The 20,120-nt window shown below is 39.3% G+C and overlaps 1 protein-coding gene across 1 annotated transcript in view; it reads right to left on the reverse strand.

Annotated features, from left to right (window-relative positions):
• The window catches only part of DSG1 (desmoglein 1), a 40,189-nt gene continuing 20,069 nt past the window's right edge, over positions 1 to 20,120 (reverse strand). The window contains exons 7-15 of the mRNA XM_069568948.1: positions 18,960 to 19,094; positions 18,178 to 18,363; positions 15,227 to 15,486; positions 12,293 to 12,432; positions 9,631 to 9,924; positions 6,297 to 6,430; positions 5,922 to 5,994; positions 3,976 to 4,184; positions 1 to 1,098 (exon numbers count right to left, since the gene is read on the reverse strand). Coding sequence (XP_069425049.1) covers positions 79 to 1,098; positions 3,976 to 4,184; positions 5,922 to 5,994; positions 6,297 to 6,430; positions 9,631 to 9,924; positions 12,293 to 12,432; positions 15,227 to 15,486; positions 18,178 to 18,363; positions 18,960 to 19,094 — 2,451 coding nt within the window. The 3' untranslated portion in view covers positions 1 to 78. The remainder of the gene's footprint in view (positions 1,099 to 3,975; positions 4,185 to 5,921; positions 5,995 to 6,296; positions 6,431 to 9,630; positions 9,925 to 12,292; positions 12,433 to 15,226; positions 15,487 to 18,177; positions 18,364 to 18,959; positions 19,095 to 20,120) is intronic.

Raw genomic sequence — 20,120 nt, forward strand, 5'->3', positions numbered from 1 at the left:
TCACATTGTTAGTTTTGTGGTGATGGGAATTAAACCTAAATCACAACGATGGTGAAAAAAGCATGCTGGGGTCCCTGGCTACTTGGTATACTGAACTGTACTGTACTTTGTGATTCGACTCCGGGTTGTGGTAGGGGAGGCGGAACCGAGCGTGTTGCTAAAGTGATGCTCAGAGGAACCCCTCAAGTGGCCGATGGTGGCTGTGCCCCCTAGGCTGCTACTCAGGCCCGCGCCACCTCCTAGGCTGCCCAGCCCGATGCCGCCACCACTTCCTCCACTGGCACTGCCCAGCAGGCTGCTGCTGCCGGTGATGCCGGAGCCGGAAACTACCCTCTCGGTCACAATCACATTGTGGGTGTTCGATAACTCAGGGTGCATGCTCAGATTGCCCACTATGCCAGAAGTTGGTTGGATCACTCTTTCCGTCACTACTACATTCGAAGACTGCCTAGGATCAGGGATGGTCAGAGTGGTGGGCAGACTTGAACTTGGTGCTATTACCCTTTCTGTCACTATCACATTTGACCCGTCTCTCAAGTCAGGCATCTCTAGCATCCCCTGCAAGTCGGCACCGGAGATCGGACCAACTACCCGCTCTGTCACTACCACGTTTGATGCGTGTCGGTTATCGTGAATGTGGACAGCGGGCTTCAGAGTGCCCGAGGAGGTGTAAGACTCGGTCACGGTGACATTACCATAGCCCAGAGGATCAGGAATCGGCGTAGGGTGCTGTACCCCAGGTCCCGAGGGGTAGGTGTTCTCAGAGATGACGGTGGTGGTGCCGAAACGTGGGGAAATGGGTGGGTGTCCACCACCAGTGGGCTCTGTTCCCTGCGGAGGGCAGACCGGCTCAGTGCTGTCCGGTGGCCAAGAGGGATCAGAGTCTGGAAATGGCTCAACGTCTTTTCCCAGGCTGATGTCTGCCAACTTCTTAAACTTCGGCCCTAGTGTATCCAAGAAGCTGTCATCCAAGTCTTCTCCAATGAAGCTACAACAGCCCACAGAGCCCGCAGGGGAGCCTGCACCTTCAATATCGTAGATGAGCAGACAGTCATTGGATGGGCGTCCTTCGTCTTCATCCGCATAAGCATATGCTTTCTGAATTTGTAGATGAAAGAGAAAATGGAATGATGAATACATTTTTAATAGCAATAGAGGTCTTTATCATTATTTCTTCTTCCAGGGGTTTACCAGAAAACTACACGTGAAGGAAAATTCTAACATCTTCCAGAGACCCTTGTTGTTTAGTTGCTAAGTCGTGTCTGACTCTTTGCAACCCCATGGACTGTAGCCCACCAGGTTCCTCTCTCCATGGGATTTTCTAGGCAAGGATACTGGAGCAGGCTTCCATTTCCTTCTCCACAGAATCTTTAGTAGAAGTCATTATGTAATTACTTGAAAGAGTTTGGTTAGAAATTACCTTAACCGTAATTTTGATAATATATTTTGATATTTATTTAGATGGACTTTTTCATGTTGGTGCACTTTGGACACAAAATCATGAAAAGAATCACATGAATTATTTTTCAGCCAACTTAGAAGGACATACTTACACAGAACTTAAAGTATGCCAGAATTGTGTATTTTTTGGATTTGTTTAAAAGACACAGTTTATAGTTGATTTGGGTTCATTTGGGATTGTACTTGTCTTCCTTCAGATGAAGTGAATATGGTGATTTATTTCAATGTGGTTTTTAAAGCAAGATAAGAGGAGAATTTGACCTTGGGTCTATGCTACTTTGAGGTTCAAAATCGAAGGTGACCAAAGACAGTTCTTAAAAATGGAACTTCTGTCAAGTCAAAGTGAAGCACACAGATGTGTGTGCTTTTATCTCATCTCTCTTGTCTGCGATACTGGATTGCAAACTTTCAGGTTAAACAGAAACACCTAGCAAACCACTCATTGTGCCATTTCAACTCAGAATTATGTTTTGAGTCCTTACTGTTTGCCAGACACTCGATTAGGAAGTTGGCAATAAAGTAATGAGCAAAACCAGGTAAAGTCCCTTTCTCATAGGGCTTATGTTTCTGTAGGATGAACCAGAAAATAACACATAAAGGTATCTGTCAGAAGGTGCAGACTAAAGGAATAGAGAGATGGGGTTTCTCTTTCAGACAGAGTGGTCAGGGAAAGCATCTCATAAAGTGATGTTTGTTCAGAAACTGGAGTAAAGTCACTGGGAGAGTAAAGCAGAGAGAGAGAGGGTTCTGGACAGAAGGAACTACAAGTGCAAAAGTTTTGAGGCAGAAATTGTACTTTTCATGAAAATAATATTCATGTGTAGGGACACAGATAAGAAATATGCCTATAGATTTCAGCAACAGTTTTCTTATTATTTGCTACTATTTGAAAGATTTTTACTGGTATTTCAGTTCAAAATATCAGCCACTGGGTTCAATCCCTGGGTTGGGAAGATTCCCTGGAGAAGGAAATGGCAACCACTCCACTATTCTTGCCTGGAAAATCCCATGGACAGAGGAGCCTGGCAGACTACAGCCCATGGAGTCAGACATAGACACGACTGAGCGACTTTTTCACTGTTTTTCTGATTAGGAGAGTTAATAAATGTGTTTTAGGCCAGGATGTATAAGGACATAAAAGTATGAGAGACAGTCTCAGAGGTAAGAAATTTTTGAAGGTTTAAGTGCCCTATGGAGTATGCTACAGCTAAGTCGCTTCAGTCGTGTCCGACTGTGCGACCCCATAGACGGCAGCCCACCAGGCTCCTCTGTCCATGGGATTTTCCAGGCAAGAGTACTGGAGTGGGGTGCCATTGCCTTCTCCACTATGAAGTATAACTAAGGGCAATTCTGTCTCTACCTGGAGATAGAAAAATTAATTCTCTGTGGTTCTTAGAATATCCTAGAAGTGTACTATGGCTCTTGGGCCTACTCTTTCTTTTTTTAAAAAAATTTTATTGGAGTATTGTTGCTTTACAATGCTTTTGTTAGTTTCAGCTGTATAGCAAAGGGAATCAGTTATATGTGTTTATATATATATATCCCCTTTTTAAAATTGCCTTTACTCTTACTGTATCACTCCTTTACTCTGTGCTTGAAACTGAGCCAGGTACCAGCAACATAATGTAGAGCATGTATGGATGTGGGCATGTGACTAACAGATTCTAACAATGGAACATTCCATAAAACGTACAAAGTACTACAGAAATACACATTTTGGATGAGAGGATGAACAGTTAACAATTTCAGAAAGGTGGAAATGTTTGAAGTGGATTGAAAGATGAGTGGGGGTTGGTAAGAGAGATGATCAGATAGAAGCATTCCAGGACGAGCACAGCATGAAAAAAGACACGGAGGGGAGTGGACCAGCGTGAATAAGGCAGAGGCGCTTGGCAAGTGGGGTTGTTGGTAAGGAGTAACTGGAGGTGTGAGGGCAGAGGTCAGCTGGTTAACGGCTATGTGAAGGAATTTTGGATTTTATTCCACAGGCAAAACAGAGCTGGGAGCCACTGGCTGTTTTAAAGCAGGGGAGTGCCGTCTATGGGGTTGCACAGAGTCGGACACGACTGAAGCGCCTTAGCAGCAGCAGCAGCAAAGTGCTCAAGTCAGAGTTTTAGAAATGTTATTCAACTAGAATATAGATTGCCAGCATCCATATCTAAAGACCAGAGGCTGGGAACCTAGTTAGGAGATGGCCACCATAACCTCGTTGAAAACAGTGGGGGTCTGGGGTAGAGGTGGGGCTTCCTTGATGGCTCAGCGGTGGAGAATCCACCTGCAATGCAGGAGACAGAGGAGATGGGTTCAATTCCTGGGTCGGAAAGATCCCCTGGAGGAGGGAGTGGCAACCCACTCCAGTATTCTTGCCTGAAAAATCCCTTGGACAGAGGAACCTGGTGGGTTATAGTCCAAAGGGTCGTAGAGTTGGGCATGACTGAGCTACTGAGCAAGGGGTAAAGATATGGGTGGAGGGAAGATAAGGATGGAGGGAAGGCATGGGGACAGAGAGCTTACCTGGCAGAAGTAACTTTCCATGAAGTTCATATTCAGCCCTCCTTCTCTACATTCCCTCATAGAATTTCTTCTTAGTGTTCCAGGATATTCTTGACATATCTCGGGTCCTCCTGACATTTTAACTCCATCTGTTAGTTCAAATCCTGTCGTTCTTTCTCCTCCTCCCAGATCTTGCATTTCTCTGCCACCATACTCATTTGTGTAAACTCCTAAAAGTGTTGATCAAATTAAATTTTACTTTCCAGTAAACTATATTTTAAATCTAGTAAACTATGTTTTCTCTAGCATATTGTAAACTAAAAATTAGTAAGTTACTCTAATGTATAGTTTCTTCATTTAGGTATGCAGTTGTGAGCGAGCAAAGAAATAAAACGAAGGTAATACATAAAGAATGGAGATTATAAATATGATATTGAGTTCAAAATAATATTATTAACCAATTTGTTAATCCAGTAATTATTTTTTGTCTGTTACATGTGTTAGTCACTAAGTCATGTCCGACTCTTTGTGACCCCATGGACTGTAGCCCACAGTCTACTCTGTCCATGGAATTCTCAGTAGCCATACCTTCTCCAGCGGATTTTCCCAACTCAGGGATCGAACCCGGGTTTCCTGCACTGCAGGTGGAATTTTTTACTGTCTGAGCTACCAGGGAAGCCCATCATTTGTTGAGAGGTTACTGTATGTTGTACTGGGATAAGAGGGCTCCCTAGAGGTTACAAAACCCTATCTATACTTAAGAGAGTTTGATTTCAAATTGGAGGAAAATACCCAAATTCTAAAAGTTAAAGAAAAAGTATAAGAATACTCAGTGTATATATATTAGACTCTAGCACAGGCACTCCAAAGCTTTCAGAGAAGAAAACATGGCTATGATGAGGGCAAAGGTTTGCATGGAGACTTTGGGATTTGCATTTGAATGTGAGGAGTGAGTAGAAGTCTGTTATAGTATTCTATATAGATGAGATGAAAGGGTGGCCTAGACTATGCAAGTGCCATTGACAGAGAGTGTTGACAATGGAACAGTCCTATGGCTTTCATATTTTAAAGCTGTTGAGTTTAGGTACAGCATTTCGTACTTCTTATTTTGATGCTGTTCATTGTGCTTTGTTCAAGGTTTGTAGACTTAATAAGGGAATAAATGCATAAATAAATCCTCGTGGATTTGAAGATTTGTCAAGTCTTGAGAACTGATTGGGTGTCAATGAATAGGAAGCTATGAGAGTCAACAATAAGTTTCTGCTTTTGAGGTGGAAGGTGTTGGTGTCATTAACAAAAATGGATGCCTCATGGGGAGAAATAAGTTTAAAGACTAGCATCTCCCGCCTTTTGAATGTAGTCTAGTTCTGTAAGTTATAAACATTCTATGTCTTTTCCATTTTGAAGAGTTCAAAGTGGAAAGGTCATGATCACAAGTTTGAAAAGGACTGAAAAAAAAAAGAATTGGTAATATTTATTTACCTTGAAAAGAAGCAAGATGGTATAATTATTTTCAAAATATGAGTTTTTAATTAATTGCTCTTTTTATTAGACTGATTTTGTGAATTGTAGAAGCAGAGGCTAGCCTCAATAAATGAGCATACATCTATTTAATAGGGTTGTTTTTAAGTTCAAATGAGTAGTTTTTAATAAATAACAATTGCTCTATTAAACAAAAAAATCTCAACCAAAATTGACTTTTGTACTTCTCTATTTACAGAAATCCCAATCATCACCTGTGTACTTTCTGATGATTACGGAAGATTTTAAAAAATACCAGCTTAAAAGAATAATAATTACTGTAGGTTTTTCTTTATCATTTAATTTGCAAATTAGTCATCTAAAAAAGAATGATAGGAACAATTGTAAAGATAAGACGGTTGGGAAATAGTAAGGTATACAAAGACAGAGAACAGAGTTCCTTCTTAGTAATTGAATTGTTAAAACTTTAAAAAAATTTTTCTTACCTGAGTTGTCAACGTACTCAATTACATTTGCATTAGTGCCTGGTATGCATGGTACACCAATATTGGTCAGAGCCTAAAGGACAGGAAACATTTTCCCATTTGTAATGATTCTTTTCTTTCAATGATTATACAGTGGGCTTGTTCTCAAATTATCTGAGACATTAAAAAGTAGAGCACTAAAAGCAATGTGAACCTTATTGATAAAGGCTTTCTTGGTTACTGTCACCCAATTCTGATGCACCTTTGATTTCTCTTGGTTCTCCCTTTTGGCTCTTTCAGAAAAAAGAACAGTCTAGACTGTGAGTGATTCCCTGTGTCTTGGTTCAAGAGTTTTGAAGCCTGTGAAGGGGCCACCTGTTATTGATGAACACTTACCCCAGGATCGGCCTGTGCACCTTCCACTGCCCACGAGTGAATTGCTCCGTCGGAACATTCAGGAACAGGCTCAAAGCCAGCCCCGCCGCCAGGGGCGCCTCCATAGTCACAGCAGATCAGCAAGAACGGGACCACTGATGGGGAAAAGACAGGAATATTGGAATTACCAGTGGGACCACAGTAAAAGAAAACGACCTACCCTTATGATTACATTTGAATCCCTAATTTAACTCCACTTGATCAATAACCTCAGATATGCAGATGACAGCACCCTTATGGCCAAAAGTGAAGAGGAACTAAAAAGGCTCTGATGAAAGTGAAAGTGGAGAGTGAAAAAGTTGGCTTAAAGCTCAACATTCAGAAAATGAAGATCATGGCATCCGGTCCCATCACTTCATGGGAAATAGATGGGGAAACAGTGGAAACAGTGTCACTATTTTTGGGGGCTCCAAAATCACTGCAGATGGTGACTGCAGCCATGAAATTAAAAGACGCTTACTCCTTGGAAGGAAAGTTATGACCAACCTAGATAGTATATTCAAAAGCAGAGACATTACTTTGCCAACTAAGGTCCATCTAGTCAAGGCTATGGTTTTTCCTGTGGTCATGTATGGATGTGAGAGTTGGACTGTGAAGAAGGCTGAGTGCCGAAGAATTGATGCTTTTGAACTGTGGTGTTGGAGAAGACTCTTGAGAGTCCCTTGGACTGCAAGGAGATCCAACCAGTCCATTCTGAAGGAGATCAACCCTGGGATTTCTTTGGAAGGAATGATGCTGAAGCTGAAACTCCAGTACTTTGGCCACCTCATGCGAAGAGTTGACTCATTGGAAAAGACTCTGATGCTGGGAGGGATTGGGGGCAGGAAGAGAAGGATGATGAGATGATGATGAGACAGAGGATGAGATGGCTGGATGGCATCACTGACTTGATGGACGTGAGTCTGAGTGAACTCCGGGAGTTGGTGATGGATAGGGAGGCCTGGTGTGCTGCGATTCATGGGGTCGCAAAGAGTCGGACATGACTGAGTGACTGAACTGAACTGATTCTAACATAATTATGAAAGTTTCAGAAAACAAGCTGAATATTGGTGAGATACCAAAATCAGTGTGAGCTTCAGACTGCAGTCAATTTTTACTTGTTACAGAGTATTCCAATTACAGATGGTATTATACTATTAAAACAGATGAGTTCCCCCCCCCACCCCCGCCCTGTCATTACTTAGTGAAGTATTAAAGGAGAAATATTCCTCAGAGATTGTAACATTTGGCTCATCTCCACTCTGTCATCCTCTAAAGCAATGTTAAAGATTGTTTGGAGAATCCATTGAACATTATACCCTCATATTTAGATCTTTGACTAGGTCCTCTCTAGTGACCACAGGATGTGGTCTGTCTCTTTTTTAAAAAATTTAAATTTATTTGCTTAATTATTTTATTATTTTTGGCTGTGCTGGGTTTTTGGTTGCTGCACGCAGGGGCTTTTCTCCGGTTGTGGCAATTGGGGGCTGCTCTTTAGTTGTGGCGTGTGGGCTTTTCACTGCTGTGGCTTTTCTTGTGGCTGAATACAGGCTCTAGGCCCACAGGCTTCAGTAGCTGTGGCTTGTGGACTCAGTAGCTGTGGCTTGTGGACTCAGTAGCTGAAGCTCCCAGCCACCGGAGAACAGAATCAATAGCTGTGGCACGTAGGCTTAATGTCTCAGGAGCATGTGAGATCTTCCCGGATCAGGACTTGAACCCATGTCTCCTGCACTGGCAGGCAGATTCTTTACCACTGAGCTACCAGGGGAGCCTGTGGTCTACTTCTAAAAGCTCGCATGCGTGATACTTCTTTTTCATTATCAAAGTGTTATTGTGAAGTAAGTCTTATTATTTCACAGAAGGCAAAAGCAAGGCCCAGAGAGTTCAATATTGAAACTCCAAATAAAAATCTTATCTACTTAAAAATATTGTAATATATAGTGGAACTATGTGTAACTTTGTTCTGTGTTTTCCAAGTTTCCTATAAATGTATTATCATACCTTCATAATTTAAAAAATAAAAATTAGAAAATAGATACTAAAAAAAAAAACAAGGCTCAGAAAAGCTGGGTAACCATGGAAAGACTCAGACAATTGAATTTAGAAGCTGAGGTTCACCCCTTCTTCTCTTTGGCTCTCCTTTTCTTAGACTGTGCAGCTTTAGCATAGCTTTTGAACTGTGGTGTTGGAGAAGACTCTTGACAGTCCCTTGGACTGCAAGGAGATCCAATCAGTCAATCCTAAAGGAAATCAGTCCTGAATATTCATTTGAAGGACTAATGCTGAAGCTGAAGCTCTAATACTCTGGCCACCTGATGCGAAGAACTGACTCACTGGAAAAGACCCTGATGCTGGGAAAGATTGAAGGCAGGAGAAAACGGGGACGATAGAGGATGAGATGGCTGGATGGCATCACTGACTAGATGGGCATGAGTTTGAGCAAGCTGCGGGAGTTGGTGATGGACAGGGAAGCGTGGCATGCTGCACTTCATGGGGTTGCAAAGAGTCGGACGCAACTGAGCGACTGAACTAAAGTGAGATGAAGTCCCCTCAAGGTCAACCCCTGCCTATGTTTGTAGTACCAGCCCTAATCACACTGTCAGACACATCCTTTATTTCTTCTCTGCTGGAGTCCTTTATGCAATTGCTTGTACTCTCATTCTTTTGGGACTGTGCACATGGATTTTTTCTTCTTCTTCTTGTCCAGTAGGCTAGCTCCTAGTCATCTGTTAAAACCCAACTCAGAGTTGACTTGCTCTATGTAGCCTTTTCTGATTGTTTCAACCAATTGTTTCTTACTGTCTTCTTCACTCAAACAGCAATTTGAACCTGTCTGTTATGGTGGTGGTTGGTGGTGATTTAGTTGCTGTGTTTGACTGTTGTAACCCCATAGACTATAGCCCACCAGGCTCCTCTGTCCATGGGATTTCCCAGGCCAGAATACTGGAGTGGGTTGCCGTTTCCTTCCTCAGAGAATCTGCCCCTCCCAAGGATCAAACTCAAGTCTCTTGCATTTCAGGCAGTCTTCCTGCCTTGCAGGTGAATTCTTAACCAACTGAGCCACCAGGGAAGCCTGTTATGGTACTTCCCTACTACAGTGAGACTCAATGCAAACTAGTTTTTATCCTCCACTGAACTCTAAGAAATCAAACTGATTTTTTTTTTCATGTCATAAACCCAACACCAAACAGAAATTTCTTGATAATTGCACAAAATAAGAATGTATAGAATATATTTCATCAAAGAGACAGAAAACTAATTGCCTCCCTAGTTTTTTTGGAGGGACACATAAAAACAGAACTGTTCAAATACTTACATCCTAGGACCAAGAATCCCATGATGAGTAGTCCAATGCCAGCAGGACCAAAATGTACATTATCTCCTAGTGGCTGATAAACACCAGGTTGACCTCCAGCATAACCATTTGTGTCACCAGCATAAGTATTTTCGTCAATACCAACACCAGTTGTGTAGCCATTAGTGGCAACATGTCTGGAAGTAAGGCCATATTCAGTGGTAGTACTTCCATTTAAATTTGTACGATCAGTTTCCCAGCCACCGTTTTCAAGGTTAATAACAATTGTACCAGTACATGTTCTTTGAAGAGCATCTGTAACAAAGTTTAAAATGAAAGAAATATTTTATACATGTAGGTCAATAATTGTTGGACGATACCAAACTATTTTCTCTTTGCATAAATACTTATTTCAGTGTCTTCATTCCTACCAATTCAGTAACCCCCCACATTGTCTTTTGTCTGTGACTCAGTTTTTAAATCAGATCATTACGAGTAAATATTAGTGCTTGAGAAAAACTGTTCCATGTGTTGAGAAACATACATAGTAAACATCACGTTATGTGTTGGTCAGCAGTGTGTTATAAGCCCATGTGGAGACATTTCTAGACCATGTGTTGCATACTTCTCCATATTTTGTTTGCTGTTTTACTGTCTTTCATCTTCAGTTCTTGTGTGTTTTTTTTTCCTTTTATAGGCTGACAAAACCAACAGACTTTGAGCAGGTTGGTCTGTCATTTGTATAGAAATCACCTACTGATAAAACATCATATCCTCAAACTCATAACTGTCAGTTCAAACGACTCATAGGAGGGAGAATTTGGCACTGTTGGAGGTGGGGGGTTGATTTTCATTATTAATAAAGTGAAGAACTTTTGTTTCACTATCAGATATTCCAAATTTGCTTTCTTCTTGTCCTTCGAAGTTTCAGTAAATTATTGTCTTTGTTGGCTACACGTGAGAGGAGAGATCTTTGTGATTTGTTTCAACTTAATGGCTCCACACTTGCTCTTGGTTTCAGCAAGTTACTATAATTGTTATTGTTGTTCAGTTGCTAGGTTGTATCAGACTCTTGCAACCCCATGAGCTGTATTATCTCTATTTTATAGATGTAAGTTTTGTTGTCGGGCTTTGTTCATCATTGTCATTCTAGAATCTGGCACAATGGCTAACGTTTGGTTAGAATTCAACACATAGTTTCTGAATAAATGGATACGAGTATTCCTGAAAGCAGGTGATAGAGACAGGCTCACATCCTAGTCTGTGTGCACGTGTGCACATGTGCCCAGTTGTGTCCGACTCTTTGCAACCCCCTGGACTGCAGCCCAGCAGGCTTCTCTGTCCATGGAATTTTCTAGATAAGAATCTGGAGCAGGTTGCCATTGTCTACTCCAGGGGGTCTGCCTGACCCAGCGATTGAACCCACATCTCTTGAGTCTCCTGCATTGGCAAGCAGATTCTTGGCTACTGCACCACCCAAGAAGCCCACATCCTAATCTACCTGAAATCAAAGTCCATGTCATTTCAGTCAAGCTAAGCTGATTCTATTGTTATTGCTGTGTCAGAGTACAACAATTCTATTGTTACTGTTTTTGTTATTTTTATTATTATCATCAAATCCAATGTTTATCCCAGAAAACTGTATTTTTTAATGACAAAGCTAATGTTCCCTACTTGCCCTAAACCAACAGTTTTAGTAAGCTTAAGTTTCAATTTCCCCTTCATGTGTCCAGTGAAGCTTGATGTTGGGTGTAAGAAAAGGAGTAAACTAACAATTGCTTAAGACAATTTCAGCACTGAAATAAGCTCTATCTGTGGATGGAATAAACATTTCTATTTGTAATATACTTTCCTCCTAGTGATCTAACCTAGTTTAAAGCTGTTGGTCTTGAAAAGTAATAAACTTGCTAATTCCAAATTGTTTACGTGAAGTTATATATCAGCTAAGGATCATATAAAGTTAAGCTAGCTTGGCTTTGTGTCTATTTGGAAATAATTTTGCAATATCATTGAAAATTTTCAATTACCGACATTAATAGGAACTAACATTTATTGAAAGTCAGCACTTGTCTAGCACTTTACTGTAATGACTCCTTGAATGTGAAAGTGTTAGTTGCTCAGTCATCTCTGACTCTTTGCAACCCCATGGACTGTATAGCTCACTGGGCTCCCCTGTCCATGGAATTCTCCTGGCAAGAATAATGGAGTGGGTTGCCATGCCCTTCTCCAGGGGATTTTCCCCACCCTGGGATCGAACCCAGGTCTCTCACATCGCAGGCAGATTCTTTACTGTCTGAGCCACCAGGAAAGTACCTAATAACTCCTTAAGTACTTCTAAATCCTTAATGTTACTGTCCCACTTTATGGAAGAAAATCTGAGGGATAAATGGGTTAAATAACTTCTCTAAAATTTGTAGCTAGTAAGTGATGGTACAATATACCAATCCAGTTTCATCCCAGAGCTCACTGTCCTAACCATAAATTATAATGTCTCTTGTATCATTCAGGATTTGATTCTATAATGCCCAGTATGATAACTATTGTTGGAAAAAGGGTACTTCAAAATACAATAATTAAAATTTTAGTTTCTGAATGTATATGTATATACAAATTCCATATATATATAATATAACTGTATACATAAATTTCATGAGAAGGAAAAAAAAATAAGTTGATTTCTTACCATCAATAGATAGAATTGTTCCTTCGTATTTTCCCCCAAGTATTTTGTATTGTTCCATAGTAACTTTATTTCTCAAAGTAATTGCGGCTGTTTTTGAGTCAATAGCGAGCAAGTCAGTTGGATTTCTTCCCATTACGTATCTGTTTTTGAAAGACAGTGGTACAAATTAATGTTAGTTATGTAGAGAGAGAGAGATTGACTTTGATTTTTTTTTAAGGATAATTGCTTTACAGTGTTGTGTTGGTTTCTGCTGCTATCCAGCATGAATCAGCCCTAGGTAAACGTATGTTCCTTCCCTCTTAGACTTCCCTTCCACCCCCCCATCCCCTCCCACCCCTCTAGGTTTTCCCAGAGCTCGCTGTGTTACACAGCAACTTCCCACTAGCTATCTATTTTACATATGTTAATGTATATGTTTCAGTGCTTCTCTCTCAATTTGTCCCACCCTCTCCTTCCCCTGCTGTGACCACAAGTCTGTTCTCTATGTCTGTGTCTCTATTCCTGCCTGCAAATAGGCTCATCAGTACCATTTTTCTAGATTCCATAGATTTGCATTACTATACAATATTTATTTTTCCCTTTCTGACTTCATTCTGTGTAATAAGCTCTAGGTTCATCCACCTCACTAGAACTGACTCAATCATTCCTTTTTATAGCTGAGTAATATTCCATTGTATATGAGTACCACATTTTATCCATTCATCTGTCAATGGACATCTTCCATGCCCTAACTTATTGTAAATAGTGCTGCAGTGAACGTTAGGGTACATGTGTCTTTTTGAATTATGGTTTTTTCAGGGTATGTGCCCAGTAGTGGGATTGCTGGGTCAAATGGTAGCTTTAGTCCTAGATTTTTTTAAAAAGAAATCTCCATACTGTTCTCCATCATGGCTGTCTCAGTTTACATTCCCACCAACAGGAGGGAATGTAGGAGGGTTCCCTTCTCTCTATACCCTCTCTAGCATTTATTGTTTGTAGATTTTTTGATGATGGCCATTCTAACTGGTGCGAGGTGATGGTTTTGATTTTAAAACATGTTTCCTGCCAGTAGATGTAACCCCTGGATATAATTTTCAATCAGTAGAAACTTTGTCTGAGGACATTCAGAAATGGAGGGAGATTTAAATTTAAGAAAAAGAATTAAGCAACCACTTGTGATGGAATGTCTATTATACCCATTTGGATGTCTGAATAATCCCTTGATACTTTCAGCCTCATTTTCATTTGATTTTGGTAGCATCAGAACTGTCCTGGACAACCCAGATACTGGGACTTCCTGGACTGCTGCTAATTCTAAACTTTTCTCTTACCAAAGAAGTTATTTCTTCAGAGCTTGGCTTTCATCCCTTTCCTATTTCTAACCCCTCCCCATACACACAGTGAATTTACAGGATTTCGTGTGGATTCCAAACTCCATCCTTATCTTGCACCTCTATCCTATTCTCTATTCTCTTCCTCTCTTCATCTTTGACTTTGAAGTTTTCCTTCCATTTATATGTTTGTTAGACCTACATTGGTTAGAGAACTCTCTGTGTTGGGCCTTGTGGTAACGTGGGGAATAGAACTTGGAAAGGAGTCCGAGGTAGGGGTGTGATCTTCCCTCAGTGAACTCACATCAGTGGAGTACAAGAGAGCTTATCAGCAATGGTGGTGCGAAGACCGTAGATAGTAATGCCTATATGTGGAATCTGAAAACAATTCGTGTGGATGATCTTATTTATAAAGCAGAAATAGAGACAGATATAGAGAACAGATGTATGGATACCAAGGTGGAAGGAGGGGTGTGATGAATTAGGAGACTGGAACTGACATGTATACTCTATTGATACCATGTATAAAATAGGTGACTAATAAGAAGCTACTGTATAGTTCAGGGAACTCTAGGCAGTACTCTGTGGTGACCTGTGGGGAGGAAACCAAAATGAAGGGATATATATATATATATATATATATATATACACATGTTTAGCTGAATAACTTTGCTGTATAGTAGAAGCTAACAAAACACTGGAAAGCAACATGCTCCAGCTCCTGCTCAATCACTCTTTCGTGTCCACCTCTTTACGACCCCATGGACTGTAGCCTACCAGGCTCCTCTGTCCATAGAATTCTCCACTGGGGCAAGAATATGGGTTGCCATGCCCTCCTCCGGGGGATCTTCCTGACCCAGGGATTGAACCCATGTCTCTTGCTTCTCCTGCATTGGCAACTGGATTCTTTACCACTAAGCCACCTGCGAAGCCTTAACAACTATATTCCAATAACATTAAAAAAAAAAAACAGTAATGGCACAGTGTGGTAAGAGCTATAATACTCATATGGGTGAGTTGACTACAGAGCAAAAATCTTTTAAAACTAATTTGTGACATCTTTCCACCCCACCATTGTTCTTGACTACAGACACTTTTCAAAATACATGTGCACATATAATACAGTGATTTTTCAGGATCAAGTAGAAACATTTGGATATGTAGAGTTTAAAAGAAACTACAAAGCATGACCTTTTCCTTAATGTAACCAACTTTTTCATATCAAGGTTATTGTTGATCAATATTAAGTGCTGATTAAAGTAAGAAAGTAACTCATATGAGTTAGCTAAATCTAATTAATTTCAATGGGTGGATTTGCAATGGGAAAATCAATCAATCAAATCTTCCAAGGGGAATACCATGATATGTGGAAATCAGCTAACTGATCAATAAAATATCTAAACACAGGAGTGTCAAACTTTCAAGATACGATTATTTTCACATTTTAAACCTTCACAGTTTCCATCTTACATTTTTCACAGATTTTTATACTTTCTTAAACACTCTAAGTAACAGTTCACCAGTTTGTATGTTATATGATTGAATTTCAAAAGTAGTGAAAATTATTTTAATTCGGATACAGTTCAATATGTGGTGAAAATTAGTTGGAAAAAATCAGTCTTACCTAACAGTTGTTGAAGGCCGACCAGTGTCAAGATCCAAAGCTACATAGTCTCCTACTTTATAGTTTTGTCCCATGTTACTATTTATTGCAAATGTCCTTGAACCTGGACGGAACACTGAGCCTTCAATTACATTTAACACGGTCACAGAGACTGCAGTTGCTGTGAGTTTATATTGAGACATAATTGATTGATGAAATTCAGCTTTATTTCTAACACCAAGACTAAGCTGCAGATTATTCATAGCTTCAAAATCTAGGGGCTAGAAAATACAGAGTGAAATGGTTTTACTAGAAGGAGAAAAAGCATTCTAGAGGAAAAAGAAATTCTTTGATTAGAGGCAAAAGAAATTCTTATATCTTTAATAAAATATAAATACATATAAGTACACAATCTATTCTTACTTTATGTTCAATTCAATACAAACACATGAAAATACAGTAAGAAAAAAATCCAGTAGTCTTAGATCCTTTGTTGAAAAAGTTAAAAATGTGTGAGTTCTAACTGTCCACCAAATTAAAAAATTTAAAATAATACAGATGGTCAAATCCATTGATTTTGTAGTGCAAAGAGAGCTTATGTTAGTTGCTGTCATTTCACGTTTCTCAGAAAATAGCCCTATTTATTACAAACAATGGGCCAAATACATCTAGTCTCAATCATTTGACTGATTTTATCCATAAAGAACTATTTACAAGAAATTTTATTTTGTATATGTAATTTCTTTCAATAAATCAAATAATAGAATAGAATATGTAAATAATGAAATCCATAGTTTATTCATATATCCAGGAAAAAATTCATCTTACATTATAAAATTATCAAGTAGTCTTTTTCATTATGAAAGATGTTGTCAAAATCCACTACTCATATAATCCACAACTATGCAGTATGCACGTAAATACCAACTACATTTTTCTAAATTTTCACAAGAGTAGATTAGATGACCATCAATTCACACATTGAGCTCTCCAGTTAGCTAAAATTTTCAGTCTTTGCTCTAAAATTATCTCTATTTGCAACTCCAAGAAAGGTTATAAAATTATGTATATATACACATCATATGCAATTATTGTGGTGGACGGGGGAGCCTGGTAGGCTGCCGTCTATGGGGTCGCACAGAGTCAGACATGACTGAAGTGACTTAGCAGCAGCAGCAGCAGTCACTAAGTCATGTCCAACTCTTGCGACCCCATGGAATATAGCCCACCATGCTCCTCTGTCCATAGGATTTTCCAGGCAGAAATACTGGAATAGATTGCCATTTCCTTCTCTAGGGGGATCTGCCTGACCTAGGGGTCGAACCTGGGTCTCCTGCACTGCAGACAAATTTTTTACTGACTGAGCTACTAGGGAAGCTCTATGCACTTACTACATGCATATAATCCTAACACAAAATTGATACATGATGTCACACACATCTGGGAAAAAAATCAACATTAATCCCATTTTACAGATAGAGATATTGAGGCCAGATAGATAAATCAATTTTCTAAAGTAACATCATAGTTTGCAGTGTAATAGATTAGGACTCAGTTTTCCCAGCATGGAATTCTAGATAGGATTGTGGAAAAAAGAATGTGAACTTAATAGCTAGAAAAGTTGAGGTTTGAATGTCAGTTATCCCACTTACTAGAGATGAGAACTGAGCAGGTTACAAACTCTCTCTGAACCTCAGTATGTGGGCATAGAACCTAATTTGCAGGGATACTGTAGAGAATAAATTAAGGCATGTGCTGAATGAGTAAGTGAATGGGAGCTCTAGGTATGGTGACATTTATGAAGACATATGAGACAAATGATCACACATTCCTATAGGGACACAATTCCTCAGGAGTTCATTTCCCAGGGCAGTTTTGAAGGAAGGAAATAGTTTAAAAAGGATTGCACTTTACCATGAGGAATACGTGTTGCATGCATCAGATACAATCCATGCACAGCTATTGCAGATTTTAAAAAACTGACTGACAAGTCTAACAGCAGAGGGTGAAACTTTCACTGTCGACTCCCTAGGAGTCAGACATTTTTTCTCATTGAATCCCAGAGAAAATTCTACTGCAGTTAAATTGGTGGATAAATAATGTAGTGGAGACACAGAAGAACTCTGTTGACTGGGATGATCTGGACCAAATCTCTAGTGTATGTATGCCTGTAATAAGCCTGATCAGCAGCCAATGTGAGATGAGAATTTGATAATCCTACAATTACAGTGGGCTTCCCTTGTACCTCAGCTGGTAAAGAATCTGCCTGAAATCCAGGCGACTCCGGTTTGATTCCTGGGTTGGAAAGATCTGCTGGAGAAGGGATAGGCTGCCCACTCCAGTATTCTTGGGCTTCGCTGGTGGCTAGGCTGGTAAAGAATCCACTTACAATGTGGGAGATATGGGTTCCATCCCTGGGTTGGGAAGATCCCCTGGAGGAGGGCATGGCTACCCACTCCAGTATTCTGGCCCAGAGAATTCCATGGACTGTAGTCTAATTTTAATTTTGTAAAAAACTCTGGATAAACTAACAACTTTTAATTCATATGATGAATATTGTTAGTGAATAATAATTGATGTACAGTATTGACAAGGACACCTTTTTTTAGGCCATGTTGAATCTGCTTCAAAATAAAATTCTTCAAACTGAAAGGATTAATCAATTATTGTTGCAAGCATAAAACAAGATTCATGTTTAAAAATGCTTTCCCTTTATATGATCCGTGAGGGGATATTGTATTGATAGGAAAGAGTTTCAAGTAAAAACTTCAGTGCCTATTTTTATAAAATGATATGAGGAGAAAAACTCTCTATAAAAGGCTCTATATCATATATAACCCTAAAACACAGTAATTTTTATTCTTTTACCTATTCAAGTTTGTGAAGTGTCAACATCATTTTAAGATTACCACTTTGAAAAAAGCCAAGAAAACAAAATATTGGATAGGATATAATATAATAGAGTACCATACCTTAACAACCTTTAAAGTTCCCACATTTGTTCTTTCATTCATTTCTATTTCAAACCAATTCCCCTCATTTCCAGAGATGAAGAAAATGACTGCCATCCAGTTAGCTGAGAACTCCTCATCCAAATCTATTACTCTAATCTGGAGCAAATTTGAATTCAGAGTATTTTCTTCAATGCTTATGGATTGCTGAAACAAAAAATAAAAATATTTTAGCACAAACTATGTGAGAAAGAGAATTATACTAGTTTTATATAGAATGTTTATAATTATTCATGATATAGAAAGGGGGTCCATGTTTGTGGTCTGACTTTTCATTGTTCAAATAAGGGTTTTTTTCATATGTATTATATAAACAAACATGAGATGAAATATGTGTGTACCTTTGTGTTATGACTTAAAAATAACTAACATGTACATCTGTAAAGAGAATTGTTAGAACAAATTTTAGAAGGTAAGGAAACTAAAGTTATTAAATTCAAGGACTGGACTTTGCTGGTGGTCCAGTGGCTGAGGCTCCATCTTCCAGTGCAGAGGGTAGGGGTTTGATCCCTGGCTGGGGAACTAAGATCCCACATGCTGCATGGTGCCACACACATACACAGACACACAGACTCCAAACTTTGGGACTTTCCTGGTGGTCCAGTGGCTAAGACTGAAAGCTTCTAATGCAGGGGGCCCAAATTCAATCCATGGTCAGGGAATTAGATCCCACATGCTGCAACTAAGACCAGGTGCAGACTAATAAATAAATACTTTTAAAAAATTCAAGGACTATTACTTACTGTTGGCAGTTCTATGTATGGGATGTTATCATTGACATCGAGGATTTTAATGTTGCATTCACACTCTGCTGACATACCATCTGCCCCACCATCTCGGTCTGAGCCTCTTACAGCTAGAGAGTACTGGCCATATTGCTAAAAAGACACAACAAACAATATCACAGTTGATGTAGACAGTTCTTATTTTGTCTTGTACAAAGATCTTTTAAAATGTTTGCTCAACATTTGCATAAATCTATGTTGAAGATAGAGGTAACACAGAATGTTGAAAATTCACAAATCTCACATGAATCAATATGAAGTTGCCACTTCTATTCTTAACAATGCCTATCCAGCGTTATTTAAAAGAAGCAAAAATTTTAAAAGCCCTCATTCCTTATTATATGCTGAAAAATAATATAAAGGACGAAGCAGACCAGAATTGTCAGGAGGGGAGAGATTGTTTACCAGGAATTTATAGAATGAAAATTCTGTACCTAAATTATTAGCCCCTGAATGTGCAAGTAGAATAAAGAGATAGCAAATGTTTGCATTTCTGGGGAGTGGCAGGATGTGGCAGAACAGTTACTGATGATCTGTTTTCTTGATTCTATTCGATGGTACTTAAATTTTTAGAAGCTGGTAAAAGCCATGAAGCCTTTTCTAGATATATGTATGTGTGCATCCTCACTCAAAGTTCATATACTTTTAGAGGATTCATAGTTAGAGATGTCTTGAGGGCTCTCCACAAATCCCAGGTTAAGAATATCTGCTCTGAAAAAAAGGGAGAGGCCTCAAATTAATAAGATTAGATATGAAAAAAAGAGAAGTAACAATGGACACCACAGAAATCATGAGAAACTACTACAAGCAACTGTACACCATAAAATGGACAACCTGGAATAATAAAGACAAGTTCTTAGAAAGGTACAATCTCCCAAGACTGAACCAGAAAGGAACAGAAAATATGAACAGACTAGTCACAAGTACTAAAATTGAAACTGTGATTTTAAAACTCCCAACAAATAAAAGTCTAGGACCAGATGGCTTTGCCAGTGAATTCTATCAAACATTTAGAGAAGAGTTAACACCTATTCTTTTGAAACTATTCCAAAAAATTGCAGGGGAAGGAATATTCCCAAACTTATTCTATGAGGCCACCATCACCCTCTTACAAAAACC

The sequence above is a fragment of the Ovis canadensis genome, chromosome 23 (genome assembly GCF_042477335.2).
Source record: "Ovis canadensis isolate MfBH-ARS-UI-01 breed Bighorn chromosome 23, ARS-UI_OviCan_v2, whole genome shotgun sequence".
Classification (NCBI taxonomy): domain Eukaryota; kingdom Metazoa; phylum Chordata; class Mammalia; order Artiodactyla; family Bovidae; genus Ovis; species Ovis canadensis.